We start from the raw sequence: 16484 nt of genomic DNA on the forward strand, positions 1-16484 counted from the left end.
GGACCAGAGAGCAGCTTTCCTGGCCCTCCCCCTCCCCCTCCCCCCCAACACACACACACACAGGGGTTGCCCGGGGCTGGGGTCTGCATGTTGTCATTGTCCAGTGGCCTCCTAGTGGCTTGGTCCCCCTCCTGTCCACAGATACTCTACCGCCAGACCGTGGATGCCCTGCAGACACTGCTCAACGCTCTCTTTGTTGAGGACCCCACTCCTGCTGGGCTGAAGAGCATTTTGGAGGTGTGGGGACCAGGAAGAGAGGAAGGGAAGGGTGGAGGAGGAAGCAGAAATGGCTCAGGAGGGTGGGGGGAGCAGGGGGGAAGGGGGGCGGGGGGTGTGGTGCTAGATCCAGAAGGAGTGATTTGACTTCCGGATGTCATCTTGTGCCAGTGTTCTGCCTCCCTGTCTTTTACAGCCCGTCCCAGACTCCTGCCCCTCCACCCTCTCCCCATCTCTCATACTCCAGCTGCAGCCGCCCCCATGCCTTTGCTGCCTCTATTATTGCCCCTGTCTTTCTCTCTCATCCTCATGACTCTCCACCTTTCATCTCTCTCCTCATTGGTCTTCCAGCCTCATTCTCAGCTTCTGAACCCATGAGTCCGTAAGCTTTAAGAAGAGGAGAAGAACTGTGGGGAGTGGTCTTTTTCTTTTTTTTAATCCTCACTTGAGGCTGTTTTTCCATTGATTTTTAGAGAGAGTGGAAGAGAGAGGGAAAGAGAGAGAGAACTATCAATGTGAGAGAAACTCATCAATTGGTTGCTTCCTGAATGTGCCCCAACCAGGGCCTGGGCCGGGAAGGAGTCTGCAACCGCAGTATGTGCCCTTGACCGGAATTGAACCTGGAACCCTTTGGTCCTCAAGCCGATGCTCTATCCACTGAGGCTAGGGCGGGAGTGGTCTTTCTGCCCTCCCCAGAAGCTGGTCAATGGAGGCTGGCAGCCGGCCTGTAGCTCTGGGTCTTGCCCTTGTCCTCACAGCCCCTGGGGCCCTGGATGAACTCTGGAAAGGCCCATGAACGAGCACGCGCTGTGAACAGCAATGTCTCTTTGTTGAACCATACGCTTCTCACCCTGCCTTTCTTTGTGAGTGTCCCCTGGGAGGCGGGGGGCCCTTCTGGGGAGAGTCTTCCCAGCTCTGAGGGTGCCTGTGCATCTGTCCAGAGATTCCCAGGTGACCCTTACCACCCTCAGAGGGCTCTGCTCTCAGGGACAGGTATTCCAGCTCCGTTCACCATTTGCTGTATAGCATTATTGAACCTGTCAGACTCAGTCCCTAAGATTACAACGCAAACAGATGTCTTCGGGATTCCCTGCGCTGGGGCTTCTGTTGGGGAGACTCATCCTTCGCATCGGGGATCCTGAGGAGGACATTGGCCGGGAGGCTTTGGATGGCATCGCCGTCCTCTACACCATCCTGGAGCTCCAGAAACGTAAGCCTGGAGCACCTCCGAAGCCTGGCTTCTGCGCAGGCACCTGGCCAGGGACTCTCCTGGAGCTTTAGCTACAAGGCACTGGTGGGAGATCGTGGAGACCAGCAAAGGGTCTGATGGGGTCTGCAGAGGCACAAACACAGTCCCCACAGGACCAGGGGACAAAGGCTACAAACAAACCTATTTTGATTTAAGCATTCCTTCTATCTCGGCTTTTCCTCATCCTCCCAAGTTTAATTGGTGACTCGTTTTCACGTTCCCATGGAACCATATACACCCAGGCATGATAGCCCTAATATCTGGTCTGTCTTTCCCACTAGACTATATCCCCGTTTGAGGGCAGGGCAGGGCTGTGTCTGGTTCACCACTGAATCCCCAAGGGCCAGCACATGGTGGGTGCTCAGTGACTGTTTATTGAATGAACAGAAAACAGACTCTATCTTAGAATTGCGAGTGGTTCAAACCTGTTGGTGGAGAACATCCCTGGATTCAGCTTCAGGGAGCTAGAGATGCGGTATGGGCTGGCACAGGTGCCCCGATGGCACAGTGTCACCTGTTCCTTGCATCCTTCTTTAGTCCCAACATTGCCCCAAACCAAGGGACCTGGGCATATGGTTTAAACTTCCCTGGCTCCGGAGGCGGAGTAACCTAGGTACAAGATCAGCTCTACACCTTCCTAGCTGTGTGACCGTAGGCAAGTACTTCTCTCGTCCAGGCCTAGGTTTCCTCATCCGTAAAAAAGGGTGTAATAGGATATAACTCACAAGATTGTTGAAAGCTCAAATGAGATCATATATGTAAGAGACCAGCTCATTGCCACACACAGACATTTGTCAAATAGTTTTGTTTTCCCCATGCCTACAAGGATGATCAGTTTCAGCCTTTTGGGATCTGTCTGGCGTCCTTGCTTTTCTTGACCTCTAGCTTTTGGGACAAAGATCTGGCCCCTGGGCGACGTCCCCTGCTGCCCAGGAACCACTCAGACCTCCTGAGTGATGGGTGAAAGTGGTCTAAGTCATGTTCACCGTCAGCCTTAGGGGCAGGAATAGCATAGACCAAGTTAGTACACATGGCTAGAGTTAGCAAATGAAAGGGTAGGACACCCACTTAGCTGTGAGTTTCAGATAAACAATGAATAATTTGATTGAATATATATTTGAGATATACTTTCACTAAAAATTATTTGTTTCCCTGAAATTCACATTTAACTGGGTATCCTGTATTTTATCTGGCAACCTGAGGCCAAACCCACTCTGTTAGATTCTCCAGGAGCAAAGTGGTTTGTCCAGGCGCCTTCCCCCTGTAGGAAGCAGCCAAGCTAGGATATGAACCTGCGTGTGCCTGATTCTAGGTCGCAAGCTCCTTCCCTTTACATACAACCCACACACTTGGTCCATGTGGCCACTCCACCCTGACGGACCTTTCTTATGCCCATGTCTTGCCTATGCTGGGGGATCCAGGTAGGACCCAGGCCAGGCCACAGTAAGGGCTCAGAACATGCACCGGAAATGTGTTTCCTTCAATAGAAAAAACAGAGCCATCATGTGCCAGAGACTATTCTAGGCCCTGGGACACAGCAGTGAAGAAAAATATAAAATTAATGAATTAAAGGATCCTCCCTGTTGAGCTTGCCTCCTTGTTGTCAGGAGACAATAAAATAAAAAAGTAGTGCATATAGTAAGTTAGATGATGATAAATCCTAAAGAAAAAAGGGCATAAAAGGGGGGTTGGGAATGCCAGGGGGAGGGCGATTGCCAATTAAAAGAGGTATTGCCACACACCCACCAGAATGGCAAAAATGAAACATACAGACAGTACACATGCTGGTGAGACGCGAAGCCACTGGAACTCTCGTGCCCTGCGGGTGGGAGCACACGGTCCCCGCCGTGGAGAACTGTCAGGATCCCCTCACGTTGAACCTATCTGCCCCGACACATAGCAACTTCTCTCCTAGCCACCCACCTAACAAATGTGTACGTTTATTCACCAAAAGGCACGGACTAGACATACTGGAATGTTCATAGCAGCACGATGCCTGATAGCTGGAAACAACCCAAAGGTCCCTCAGAACCGGAACAGATACATACATTGTAGTAGATTCATACCATGGGAAACCATGCAGCACTGAGATGGATGAAGCAATGCTGCTTGCAGTGGTGCCAATGAATCTCGCCCATGATGTCGTGAAAGGCAGACATCAAGGATAACATATGAGGCCGTTCATAGAAATCCAACAGCAAGGATGTCCAATCTGTGGGTGAAGGCAGAACCGTGGTTCCCGGGTGCCGAGGGGAGAGCGGACCAGAAAGGGCACAAGAGGGGCTTCTGGGTGCTGATCGGGTTCTGTTTCTCGGTCTAGGCCCAGTTCCATGGCCAGGTTGAGCATCTGAAAATGCATTAAGCTGGTGCCTATGATGCATGCACTGCCTCCATGTATGTTTAACAAAACGTTTTAAAGGCGTGGTCTTCGGGCCTCACTGAGAAGGCCCTCTTCTTGCAGGGACCAGAGATAAGAGGGAGACCAACAAGAAGGAACTGTATGAGAGCAACAAGCGGTTCCTGGGGCCCTACAACCCTGCCAGCCCGTGCCAGAACATTCTGCGTGTCATCGCGGTACTGCTGGCTGCCCCCTGCTGGGCCTTCCCGGGGATGCGGGAGAAGGGCCGCGCCCATGCCCGATGCCTTCCCCACCCCTCCCATCTTTCCAGGTTCAAGTCCCCTTTCCAGGAAGCCTGCCCCGACCCCTCTGACCTGAGCCACAGCATATGGGTCACGTCGCCCCTGTTTTGTGGCTCCTCCCTGCTGACCTCGGCCTGTCTGGCGCATTTATGCAGCTGGGTACAGCTCATTCGGGGCTGTCCACGTGCGCCTGCATCTCTGCGCCTCTGTTTCAGGAGTTCGGAGACTTCCTGGGGCCCCAGCAGGTCAAGGACCTGCTGCTAGCCGCCCTGGAAGGGCTGACCGGCGGCTCGGAGGCGGAGGCCCGGAGCAGAGACTCGGGGGAGATGATGCAGCTGGCCTCGGAGGTGACGCTCAGCTCAGTGCTGGAGTGGTACCGGCACAGGGCACTGGAGGTGGTAAGGCCCTGGGAGCAGGGGCTGGGCGGGGAGACCTCTCAGGGCCTGCTCATCCCTCAGGCAGAGAGGGCTGGTGGTGGCTGAGTTCTAGGTGCTCCCAACTTGGGGCGAGAAAAAACTCACCCGTGGGTGTGGGGTGGGGTTGGGCAGTGAAGACAAAGGGGCTCACTTTCAGGGAAGGAGCAGGCATCTGCCCTCCCCATTTCTCTCTGTGTGCCCCTCTCCCCTGTCACTCCTCTCCTCCTCCCTCTCCCTGCCCCCACGCCTCCCTTTGCTTCCCACGGGCCTCCCCCTGCTCACGGCGCCCGCCACTGTGCTCCAGATTCCAGAAATCATGCAGGCCATCTACATGCAGCTGAGCCACATCCAGGAGCCCCGGGCCCGCGAGGTGGCCCTGCTGCCCATCTCTCTCCTGGCCAGCTCGTTCATGACCGAGGTCGTCGTGGCCCTGCTCATGTGCCCCCTCCCACTGGACAGGTACCAAGTAAGGGGGGCTTGTCAGCCACCACATCTCAGAGGGTCAAAGCAGCTCCCCCCCTCCCCGCCCCTCCGTCTGGGACTCTCCTTCTACCCAGAGGAGCCCCTTGCCCTTCCAGATGGCCCCTCCTCTGTGACCTGTGGTGCTATGACAACCAGTAAGCACTTCCCAAGCACTGCTAGCTGACTTTGCTCAGCATTAATAGTGCAGTAACCCCATTCTACAGACCAGGAGACTGAGGCTCAGGGGAAGTTTTTTATTGATTTCAGAAAAGAAGGGAGAGAGAGAGAGAGAGAGAGAGAGAGAGGAACATCAATGATGAGAGAGAATCATTGATCCGCCGCCTCCTGCATACTGCCTACTGGGGATTGAGCCCATAAACCAGCCATATGCCCCGACTGGGAATCGAACCATAGGTCGACGCTCAACCACTGAGCCATGCCAGCCAGCCAGCCAGGAAGTTTCTGAGCCAGCACCAGAATGAGGACCTAAACTCAGATCTGACCAGCTCCGAGCCCAGAGCTTTTTAATGGCGCCACAGAAAGGAAGCCTGGGAGACCATCCTGACTCAGCCTCTAGCCGCTGTGTGGTCTTGGTACCCTGCTGTCCTCTCCGGGCTTAGTTTTCCCCCACAGGCAAAAGGAGGAAGTAATCCCTGCGTTCCCATTCCACATGAGCGGTCGTGACAAGTAATGCAGCCAGCTGTGCTGAGTCCCTGCCGGTCCCGGGCCTGTGCAGGAGGACGGCCCAGGCTCTCCACCTCCAGGGAGCAGGTGGCCTGATGGGCAGAGAGGACTGGGCCCAGATGTGAGCTTGTAGGCAGGAGACACCAGTCAGACTGCCCCAGCCGCTCAGCCCAGGAAATGCCCCCACACCTTGGAATGGCTAAAGCAAGGCAGAAAGTGGGTGGCCCACACCTTACGATGTTTGGTTGAGAATGAATGTAAAAGAATTGTGGGAGCTATGCACATGGGGCGTGCTTCTAAATAGGAGTTGGCGTCATTCATAGAAACCAAAGGCTGCGCTCCCACCTGCGAGGGGTGTGCCCTTCGGACTGCACTGCCTGCCAGAGGGTTTTCTTCGGGAGCCACTACACATTCGGACTCACGAGGCCGCCGGGGCCACACTTGACTTAGAGTCGCTCAGGATATCCCAGTCGGAGGGGCAGTGTCAGGGGCTCCTCTTTGCAGGAAACCATGCAGCAGCCCAGGAAGCCACCGGACAGCTGGAACAACATTTAAGGAGGCCCTTCCTCTCGGGTGCCAGGCCTGCACTTGTATGAGCCTGAGAGTGAGGGACTCCTTAAATTTTGTGCCCCAGATGCTTCCCTTTCCTCACTTTCCTCTTGGCCTTGGGTCCAAGAGTTGGTCTCCTGGGCCTCTCAGGTGAAAGGTGCAGGAGCCGCCCTGGCTCACATGTCTCTGGCCTCGCAGGAACTAGTATTTCTTACAACAAATAACTCATAGACTTTGCTTCCAGGGTCCCCACAGGGACAGATCCAGTCACAAGAGTCCCTGCACCCCAGGAAGCTCAACGCTCCGGCGTCCCCATCGGTTCTTATAGTTAATTTACAGTTCCTCCCAGCCCAGATGCAATTTACCAATTGGGTCATTTTTACCATAAGCAACGGTGCCTAGCAACATAGTTGACATACTGTGTTTACCAGGTTTCCAGGGGAACAGAGCTGGAAAGTGAATGGAAGGTTCACCCTCACGCAGAAGCACTGGCCTCTCAGTGCTTTCAAGTCCCCAGGAGAGGCGTGTCCGCGGGCTGGTGCCGCCTGCACAGATGCCTTCCTGTCCCCTGCCTGGTGGACTGCCTCCTATGGGACAGGAGTGGGGCTCCTGATGTGGCAAATGCAGGCTCCAGGCCCCAAAGGCTTTGGAGACATCAGACCTGGTCACTTCATGACAATACAGCTCCTTCGCTGGGTAGTCTTGGACTGGCGATGCCACCTCTCTGAGCCTCAACTCTGCATCTGTGAAATGGGAATAGCAACCCACCCTGAGGTCATTGTGAGAACCCAGTGACTTTGAATGGCTTAATATCTTGTTCACACCTGTAGCCCCTGAAATTTGCTTAGTGCCTGGCAGACAGCAGACCCTCAGTATGTGCTGGAGTAATAACTTGTATGTAAAGCACCTGGCATAATATCTAAGAAATCAGGTTTTCTATCACTATTAGCCCCTGCTTCACAGGGAGTGTTTTCTGGATCGTTCCAGAAATTTGCTGGCATGCTCATGGATACCATTGGAAGGCCGGGTGGGTGCCCTGCCCTGGTCCTCACTGAATATCCCACCCCTGACCTCCCAGCAATGGAGCAGAGATGTGGAGGCAGCTGATACTGGGCAAGCCCAGCTGTGATGTCCGAGAACTCCTGGACCTGCTCCTGACCAGCCTGAAGGAGAGGCCTGTCACCAAGAAGGGCAGGGCCTCCATCATGCCCCTAGCGGTGAGACCTGCCTGCCTGCCCCTGCCCCTGCCCCTGCCCCTGCCCCTGCCCCTGCCCCTGCCCCTGCCCCTGCCCCTCCCGCCCCTGCGGGGCTTACCACACCCGGCTTCTCTTCTCGGCTTCTCGTGCCCTGCTCTGCTGGCAGCTGGTTGTGTGGCCTTGGGCAAGCCTGTGCCTCTGGGCTCTTGGTTATGACCCACTGATGACAATGGTAGTGCCACTCACAGTCCCATCAGCATCCCGGGGTAGTGAACGGGAAATGACCGGGGATGGCAGACCTGCGTCTGGGAACCGGCGTTGCTATGTTCCTTTTGTGTGGCCTGAGCAGGTCGCTGTACCTCTCTGAGGCTCCGTCTCTGCATCTATAAATGCAAAGCAGAGTATCTGTCTCGCAGGTGGCTGTGAAGACTAAACAACTCATTCCTTCATTTGGCGACAAAACATTTACGCTCTTCTTGCTGCCAGGCTCAGCGCTCAGCCCTAGGAACACAGAGGGAAGGGGCTCCGACTGCAGGAAGGTCGCTGGCTCGAGAGACAGCTTCTCTCTGCCTCTGTCACCGCTGCCCTGGTCCAAGGCAGCGGGGGAATACCCCTGCCCACTCCCTGTTCCCGCTCCCGCCCCTGCAATCTGTACTGCAGCCAAAAAATCTCTGAGGAATGCGCACCTGCTCTTCTCAGCCTCCTCAATGGTTCCCATTGCCCTGGAGAGTAGCACAGTGCTCCTACCCGTGCTGCAGGCCCCACCCCCTCACTGCCTCGCCACACTCCATGCTCCTCTTGCTTGCTCCAGCCTCACTGGTCCTGACCAGAATGTCATTCATGCTATGCTATCTCCTGTCACAGGGCCTTTGCACATATTGTTTCCTCTGCCTAGACTACTCTCCACCGAGCTAACTTCTATCCATTCCCTCGGCTCTCAACTCAAGCATCACCTCCTCAGGGCAGCCCTCCCCGATCTCCCTGACGAGATAAAACCTGTGCATATCATACTTTGCATCACATGCTTTATCTTGGGAGAATTTACCCCAGTTGTGATTTGACAGTAGTTGGAAGGGGTCATTCGATTAATCTGTGAGGTGCATGAAGACGGATAACTGAGCCTGTTTTGCTCACCATGATATCTCCAATGTCTGACATACACCTGGCACACAGTAGACGTGACACATTTTTGAACTGATATATTCAACAAATAGTTATTGAGCACCTACCATGTGCCATGCACACTCATAAGCTCTGGGCATACAGCAGAGAGCAAGACATTCTGATGGAGGAAAGCAAACAGACAAAGGTGTGGGGAATGGAGGAGTGGGTGGCATTGCCCTTTACAGAGGAAGGTACTCCTGCTCAGCAGCACAGTCCATGTCTTCCCAAGGTCACACAGGCGGGGAACAGTGGTGCCAGGACCCACACCCAGATCTCCTACCTCCAACCCTGTGCTTCACCCCTGATCTCTCTGCCTCTCCCCCAGCACTGAGTTCTGTGAACAAGCACCAGCACCCGTGCCATCCCTGCCCTGGGTGTTTATCCACTCCTCCTCCCGTCAGTGTGTGTTCGTCTGCTCTTCAGTCGGTCATTCATGCTTCTTGTTCAACCAGCATGGTAGAGATAGCCTGGACTCATTTTAAAAATATATATATCTTTATTGATTTTTTATTAGAGAGAGAGGAAGGGAGAGGGAGAGGGAGAGAAAGATAGAAACATCGACTGGCTGCTTCCTGCTAGCCCCCTACTGGGGCTCGAGCCCGCATGTGCCCTGACCGGGAATCGAACCGGTGACCTCTTGGTGCATGGGTCGACGTTCAACCCCTGAGCCACACGGGCCGGGCTGGACTAATTTTTATATTGTGGTATCGATAAACCATTTGAGCAAGAAGAAGCCAAGAGCAGAGCCCTGTGGCGCATCACTAGCGACTTTTCTCTACACCACGGGCTGCTTTGTTTAAACACACTCATTGGTTTTCGGGCTGCTGCTAAGTGTAAAGGCTTTGAGTCCAGGAGGCTCGTCTTAGCTCTGCTTGCCTGTCTGTATAACCTTGGTCAGTCACTTCCCCCTCTTTATTCTTCATATTTACGTCTGTAAAATGGGTAGTACTAACTCCTGCCTGTCTGTCTCACCTGTTAAGAAGAGCGAGGTAGTGTAGGTGAAGGGTTTCTTAAGCTGCGGATTACAGATAAGTGCCACTCATTGTTCTCATCCAGCCCACATTATGGCTTTTATTTCCACGGGAACAAGCCATGGGTTTTGGTGGCACAGATTTCAACCATTTCTTTAGAAAGCATTCTCCCTTCTCCTCCATTCAATTCCCACCACGCCTGTGAGCTGGCTGGAAGAGGACCACAACCTCACTTTATGGAGGGTGAATCTGAGGCCCGAAGAGGGGCAGGGAGTGGTGGAACCAGAATGAGCCATCAGGTCTCAGGACCCCGGCCCATCACCGCCCCCTCCCACCGCCCCAAGTTAGAGAGGACTTGGTGGGCAGAGTGTGAGGGGTGGGCCCAGGCCAGGACCGGAGAGGACTGGTAGGTGAAGTTGGGAGGTGAGTGCAAATTGGGTCCTTGGGAGCCTGGTGGGCCAAACGCCAACAAAGCCGAGTTTCCGGGACTTGGGAAGGCTGGTGTGGGGGCAGGAGGGTGAGGCAGGTGGGTTTGGGTGAGAGAGTCCAGGACTGGTCCCCCCTGGCTCTCCTCAAGGCTGGGGTTTGTTTTGGCTGCTGGCTGTATGAGGAGGCAGCGGGGCAGTTTAATGGCCCAAAGTCGAGGGTCAGCTGGTGCCCCTCGCGGTCTGTGTGCCTGTGTTACAAAGAGGAAGAGGCAGGGCAGCTACAGCCTTATCTCAAACCCTGGGCTCAAGACCCAGCTCTGCCCGCAAGGGGGTGACCTTGGGCAGGTCCCGTCCCAGATCTAGCTTGTCTCCTCACTGACGCAGTGCGAGCCATCGACACTCCACCTCCCAGGAGATGGGGTGGGATCCCTCCCCCAGGAGCGTCCAGGGGTGTGAACATCGAGCGGCAGGCCTTTGTTGTTGCTGTGGTGCAGGGCTCACCCAGAGAGCCGGGAGCCGGGCGGGTCATGGAGGGGATCTGGGTTTTCCCAGGCTGGGCCCCAGTAGAGCAAAGATCCAGGTGTGACCTAGAGAAGGGGAGCATCCCCTGCCGGAGATGCCGAGGCAATGGCGGGACGTCCCACCAGCCTCCCCTCTGCCCTCAGGCAGCCAGCGGCCTGTGCGAGCTCCTGTCGGTGAGCAGCTGCCTGGGCCGTGTGAGGCGCATCTACCCCCAGCTGCTCCTGGCCCTGCTCATTCAGGTCCATTACCACATCGGCCTCAACCTGCCTCGCCGCCCGCCTGCCCAGCCTGCCCGCAGGGACGCCAAGAAGAACGCACAGCCCTCCGTCTTCGAACCCGTGCGGTAGGCTCCTGCCGTCTCTGGCTCGGGGCGGGCCAGGCCCTTGTGAAGGTCTTTAGGGCGCCGACCCATAGCAATTAGCTGAGGGGCTAGAAGAGAGAACAGAAGCACACCTTGGTGAAAGCCAGTCATCTGTCCAGCACCGGTCTGTGTGTCAGACTCTGCTCAGTGCTGGGCCCCAGGAGAACCGGCCCGCCCCCGGGGCTCACCGTGCCATTCTCCTCTCTCCCCAGGGGTATTATCAGCATTAGGTTTGTATCCAAGACCCAACCATCGGATTTTACATTATTAATCAGAATAGGTAATATATGCACATAGTAAACATCTCCAAAGACATTAAAAGTGAGCTTCCTTTCCCCCTCACACAGTGACCCTCCCCAGGAGGACAGAGTTCTTCCTTGCCCTCCCAGAGGTGTGTGTGCAGAGATAAGCTCATAAGTTTATTTCTCTCGTTTTACACCAATGGGGCTGTGACCCTCACACAGGTGTACATTTTCTGCTTTTAGCATGTGCTATATATTGGAGATCATTACATATACAGCTGCTCATTTTAAAAAATATATATTTGTATTGGTTTCAGAGAGGAAAGGAGAGAGAGATAGATAGAAACATCAATGATGAGAGAGCATCATTGATCAGCTGCATCCTGCACGCCCCCTACTGGGGATCGAGCCACAACCCAGGCATGTGCCCTTGACCAGAATCGAACCCGAGACCCTTCAGTCCGCAGGTCAACCCTCTAGCCACTGAGCCAAACCGGCTAGGGCACTGCTCATTATTTTTAACAACTGCATAATATCCCTGTGTAAAAAATTTCAATGTACCACAATTTATTTCACCAGGGTCCTCTTTTTTTGTTTAATGTTTAAAATTGATTTCAGAGAGGAAGGGAGAGGTAGAGAGCGATGGAAACATCAACGATGAGAGAGAATCATTGATCGGCTGCCTCCTGCATCCCCCACCCCTACTGGGGATGGAGCCTGTAACCTGGGCATGTGCCCTGACCGGGAATTGAACTGTGACCTCCTGGTTCATAGGTCAATGCTCAACCACTGAACCACACTGCCTGGGCAGGGTCCTCTTGATTTAGGCCCATTGCAACTACACACAATGCCGCAGCCGTTTGCTTGTTCACATGTCTGTGTGCACACACGTGGCTGTCTCTGCAGGAGGAACTCCTGGCGGGGAATGGCTGCGCCAGAGGCTTCCTGCATCTAAATATTAAGGTGGAGCAGGAATATGTGGGGGAGAGAGTTCGGGGCCGTGAAGTGATGAAAGCAGAATTGGAATGCACCCGAAACACCAGGTTTGCCAAGCTGCTGCCCAGAGGGCACTGCCTCAGGAGTGTCTGAGTGTCTATTTCCTCACACTCTGCCAGTACAATGTAGTAGAAAACATTTTCATCTTTGCCAATCTGAAAACTGGAAAAAATGGTATTTTGCTGTAATTTTAGTTTGTAGGTGGCTCATTCTGTTTAAGTTAAAGGTGCTAATGCTTGAAATGGAAGATATAACTTTCCTTCTCCTACAAAAATGTATAAATCTCAGCTTAGCCATCCAGCCAGTGCTGGGAGTTTCAGGCGTGAGGGAGAAGGGTGGATGGGAGAGTTGGGAGGGTGAGCCGTAGGCTCTTCAGGTGGACAACGTCTGGGGCCTGCCTCTGTCTGTCCCTGCGTGTGTGTGTGTGTGTGTGTGTGTGTGTGTGTTTGCACGTGCGCGCACATATAACTTTACACTCTGGGGGCATCGCTGGTGTGGCTGCCACTGAGTGCATGTTTCAAAGCTTTAGCACAGAGATTACATGATTCTGAATGCCCTGGGTTCAGAAGCTTGAATTTTCACACTGGACTAATATTCATTACAAAACCAAAAATGTGAACATTGAGCCAATTAATATTTGATGCTTAGTCTTGAATGATGAGAACCACCAGCTCCCAGTATCATTTGAGGTGTGTCCACACAACTGCATCATAAACTCTCTTTTTTATAATCCTCACCAGAGGATATTTTGTCCATTGATTTCTAGAGAGAATGAAAGGGAGGGAGGAGGGGCAGAGAGTGAGAGAAATGTCAATGATGTGAGAGAGACACATTGATTGGTTGCCTCCCGAAACTCTCCCTGACCCGGAAGGAGAACCTGCAACCGAGGTACATGCCCTTGACCTGCAATCCAACCCATGACTCTTCGTTCCGTGGGCTGACACTCTAACCACTGACCAAACCAGCCAGGGCGCATCATAAACTCTTAAAGCAAGGGTTTAGGTTTCTGGAAAACACTGTTTAAATGTAAACTTTATTCCACACATTGTCATTTTTTTATTTTAATAAAGGTTTATATACACATGTAGATGTATATATATCCATATACATTCATACACATACATTATCCATACAAACACACACACACACACATATATATACACATACATATACATATACACATGTACACACTATATATCTGTGAGCGCCCGGTGCTGTGCTGGGCGCACAGTAGGACGACTCCCTGACAGTGCCCTCCAAGCTCACCCAGGGGCTTCAAAAGCACAGAGGCCGGGCCCAGCCTGGTCAGTCCGCAGGTTGTACAAGCTCCCCAGGTCCTGTTGTGCGTCTAGGTTTGGGACTCAGTACTCAAGTGTCCCAATCAGATGAAGGACTCGGGGTTGGACAGGAGACTGTGCCCAAATGAGCAGACAGGACTGTCCCGCAGAGCACCACCCAGCCATGGGCTCCATAGGGGTGGAGGGCGAGCATGAGGCAGGGCTGGGAGGCAGGGAGCCCCAGTTCCGACCTCTCCTCCCACTGAAGAGGCCCCGGGGAAAGGGAGGGTAAAGCACCAGCTCAGAGGGAGGGAAACTGCTTCTGTTTTCTCTTGCTCTCACAGCTAATGATCGTTTGTACAAAAGCCACTCTTTGTGGATACACTGAGCACAGTAGCCAACAAGTAGCGTGGCAGAGAGAAGCTCCTGGCTACAATGGGAGCTGCCCGGGGAAGAGGCCTGGGCGGAGGGAGGCCCAGCGTGCTGGGAGTGGGGTGCCACAAGGTCTCAGCCCCCTTGTCTTGGCAGCTGGGTGGTCAAAGTGGTGAAAACCCTGCTGCTGAAGATGGGCTGCTCATACGAGGCCACCTTTCTGGATGACCAGGGCGGCTGGGAGCTCCTGGGGCAGGCGGAGAACCACCACCGAGGCGTGTCCCTGCTGGCCAGGTGAGGCCAGGGCCCGGGCAGGGGTCGGAGGGAGGGGCGAGACCGTGGCTCCTTCAGACGGACAGACGTGGGTTTGCGTCTCTCTGGCAAACCAACCCCTCAGCCCACCACCTCTTCTCTAAAACCAGGAGACCTCGTCTGCCTCGCGGGTAGACGACACGTATGTGAGGGACGGCACACGCTCTGCGGAGGCAGCGTGGCTGCCACAGTGCCCGGCAGCGCAGAGCACTGAGGTTTACGAAGCCCCGTGTCTCACTGCTATGATTCCTTCCCACACGCAGGCAGAAAGGCTGGGGCCGTCAAGTAGTTCCGAGTGTGGCCTTGGAGTTGGTTTGCCGGCGTCTGAACCCCCCTTGCCATTCCCAGCTGTGACTTCCCTGTGTCTCCGTTTTCCCTTCATTAGTATGGAAATAATAACAGGACCCACACCAAGATTTGGGGGGAGGGTTAAATAAAGGACTTGGAACGGCACCTGGCATATGGTAAGAGCTCAACACAGGTGAGCTTTCACTATCCTTCTGCGGACTGCTGGGGCAGGAATGACTGATGCAGAGGAGGGTGCCAGAGAGGGACAGGTATGTGCCCAGAGTCACACAGCCAGGAAGTGGCAGAGCTGGGAAACGACCTGCTGACTCAGACCAGGGCTCGTCCCTGCCACCACACACCGCCTCCCCTGGGGTCAGGAGAGGGCCCTGGATGTCAACGAGGTGACCCCTGAGGGAACAGCCCGTTCCTCAACCCTGCACCACGCGCCCAGGATGGTGCTCTCCCTGGGTCTCAGGACACAACACATTTATTGAGCACTTATTATGCTCAAGTCGGCATGCAAAGGGCCGTGTGTATGTGGGTTATTCCCTTTAATTCTCACTGTGGCTGATGAAATAGCACTATTATTATCCCAGTGTTACCCAGGAGGAAACCGAGTCACAGAGACGCTAGGTGACCTGCTCAAGTCACACAGCCAATGGTGGGGCCAGGATTTGAACCCAGGCTGCCTCACTCCAGACTCTGCAGCGGCCACACTCTCTGACTCTCTGGTGAATGGAGCGTAGAGCAGTGGTCCTCGGACTTGAGCGAGCCTCACAGGCATTCACAGGGCTTGCTGAAACGCTGATTGCTGGGCCCCACCCCCAGAGTTTCTGATTCGGTCCATTGGGGCGGGGCCCGAGAATGTGCATTTCCCGGGATGCTGATCCTGCTGATCCAGGGGCCACACTTTGAGAAGCACTGACTTGGTACAATAAACAAGACAGCTGGAGTGGAGAGCCCTGGGTTGGGGCTCCAGCCCTGCCATTTCCCCAGCGCTGTGACCCTGAGCCTCTGTCTCCTTATCTGTGAAAACGGGGATGTAATGGTAATCTGCCTCGAAGCTTCGTGGTGAGGATCCAATGCAGCCACCTGGGCACGCATCAGGCTGCTGCCGGGTGCTCAGTGGGCGGGCCCTCACACTCTCTCCTGCTGTCTCCTCCTCCTGGACTGGGCCTGTGCAGTCGGGAGTCCTGAGCCTGTCTGTCTTACTGATTTGCCCTGTGCTATTGGGCAAGTCACTTTCCCATTCGAAGCCTCAGTTTCCCCACCTGTAAAACAAAGCAGCTAGCCTAGATGGCCTCTGAGATGCTGTCCAGGTGGGAAATCTTGGGAGCACTGATCCCAGGTGACCTGGTCTTGTCCATAGTTTTGAGGGTCATGGCCAGACCCCCACCAGCCGGTCTCCCAGGGGCTGGAGAGCCTGAGGGACTGCCCCTCTGCCCCCCAACCCCAGGGCCATGGTGCAGTACTCCTGCCAGGAGCGGTGCCGCATCCTCTACCTGCTCATCCCGCTTCTGGAGCGAGGCGATGAGAAGCACAAGATCACGGCCACTGCCTTCTTCGTGGAGGTACCAACTGGGCACTGGGTGCCGGTGGGCGCTGCTCCCAGGCCTCCCCCAAGGCCTAGGCCTCGGCCTCAGGTCACATTACTGGTCTGTTCTCCTGTGCAAACTGAGCTTAACATGTATAGTTTTTTTGTGAGCATGATTTCTCTTGAATATGATGAGCCCCTCTTCCCTCCCTTCTCACCTCCTCTCTCCACTCCTTCACCCATTCCACTCTGCTCAGCACCCCCCTAGTGCCCCAGGCAACCAGCATCCTTTGCTGGGTATGTCTGTGCACCAGGCACCAGATTGGAGACGCAAACACACATTTGACTCTGCCCTGCTCTCAGCAGATTCTTGGTGCATGAGCACGCGGGGAGTAATGGCCACCCTCCCTCAGCTCTTCCAGATGGAGCAGGTGCGGCGGATCCCCGAGGAGTACTCTTTGGGGCGGATGGCGGAAGGCCTGAACCACCACAACCCCATCATGAAGGTGCTGTCCATCCGAGGCCTGGTCATCCTGGCCCGCAAGACTGAGAAGGTGAGCCGAGGGCAGAGGAGAGCCCGGCCCGGCTCAGGGCTGGAGGGAGGA

General features: G+C 54.6%; 1 protein-coding gene across 1 annotated transcript in view; it reads left to right on the forward strand.

The window, feature by feature from the left end:
- The window catches only part of MROH7 (maestro heat like repeat family member 7), a gene marked incomplete at both ends in the record, with an annotated part of 32036 nt that overhangs the window by 8059 nt on the left and 7493 nt on the right, over window positions 1–16484 (forward strand). The window contains 11 exons of the mRNA XM_079776089.1: window positions 142–237; window positions 975–1079; window positions 1291–1426; window positions 3927–4039; window positions 4321–4503; window positions 4826–4980; window positions 7295–7433; window positions 10641–10840; window positions 13902–14039; window positions 15802–15916; window positions 16293–16433. Coding sequence (XP_079632215.1) covers window positions 142–237; window positions 975–1079; window positions 1291–1426; window positions 3927–4039; window positions 4321–4503; window positions 4826–4980; window positions 7295–7433; window positions 10641–10840; window positions 13902–14039; window positions 15802–15916; window positions 16293–16433 — 1521 coding nt within the window. The remainder of the gene's footprint in view (window positions 1–141; window positions 238–974; window positions 1080–1290; window positions 1427–3926; window positions 4040–4320; window positions 4504–4825; window positions 4981–7294; window positions 7434–10640; window positions 10841–13901; window positions 14040–15801; window positions 15917–16292; window positions 16434–16484) is intronic.

The sequence above is a fragment of the Cnephaeus nilssonii genome (assembly GCF_951640355.1).
Source record: "Cnephaeus nilssonii genome assembly, chromosome: 7".
Lineage (NCBI taxonomy): Eukaryota > Metazoa > Chordata > Mammalia > Chiroptera > Vespertilionidae > Cnephaeus > Cnephaeus nilssonii.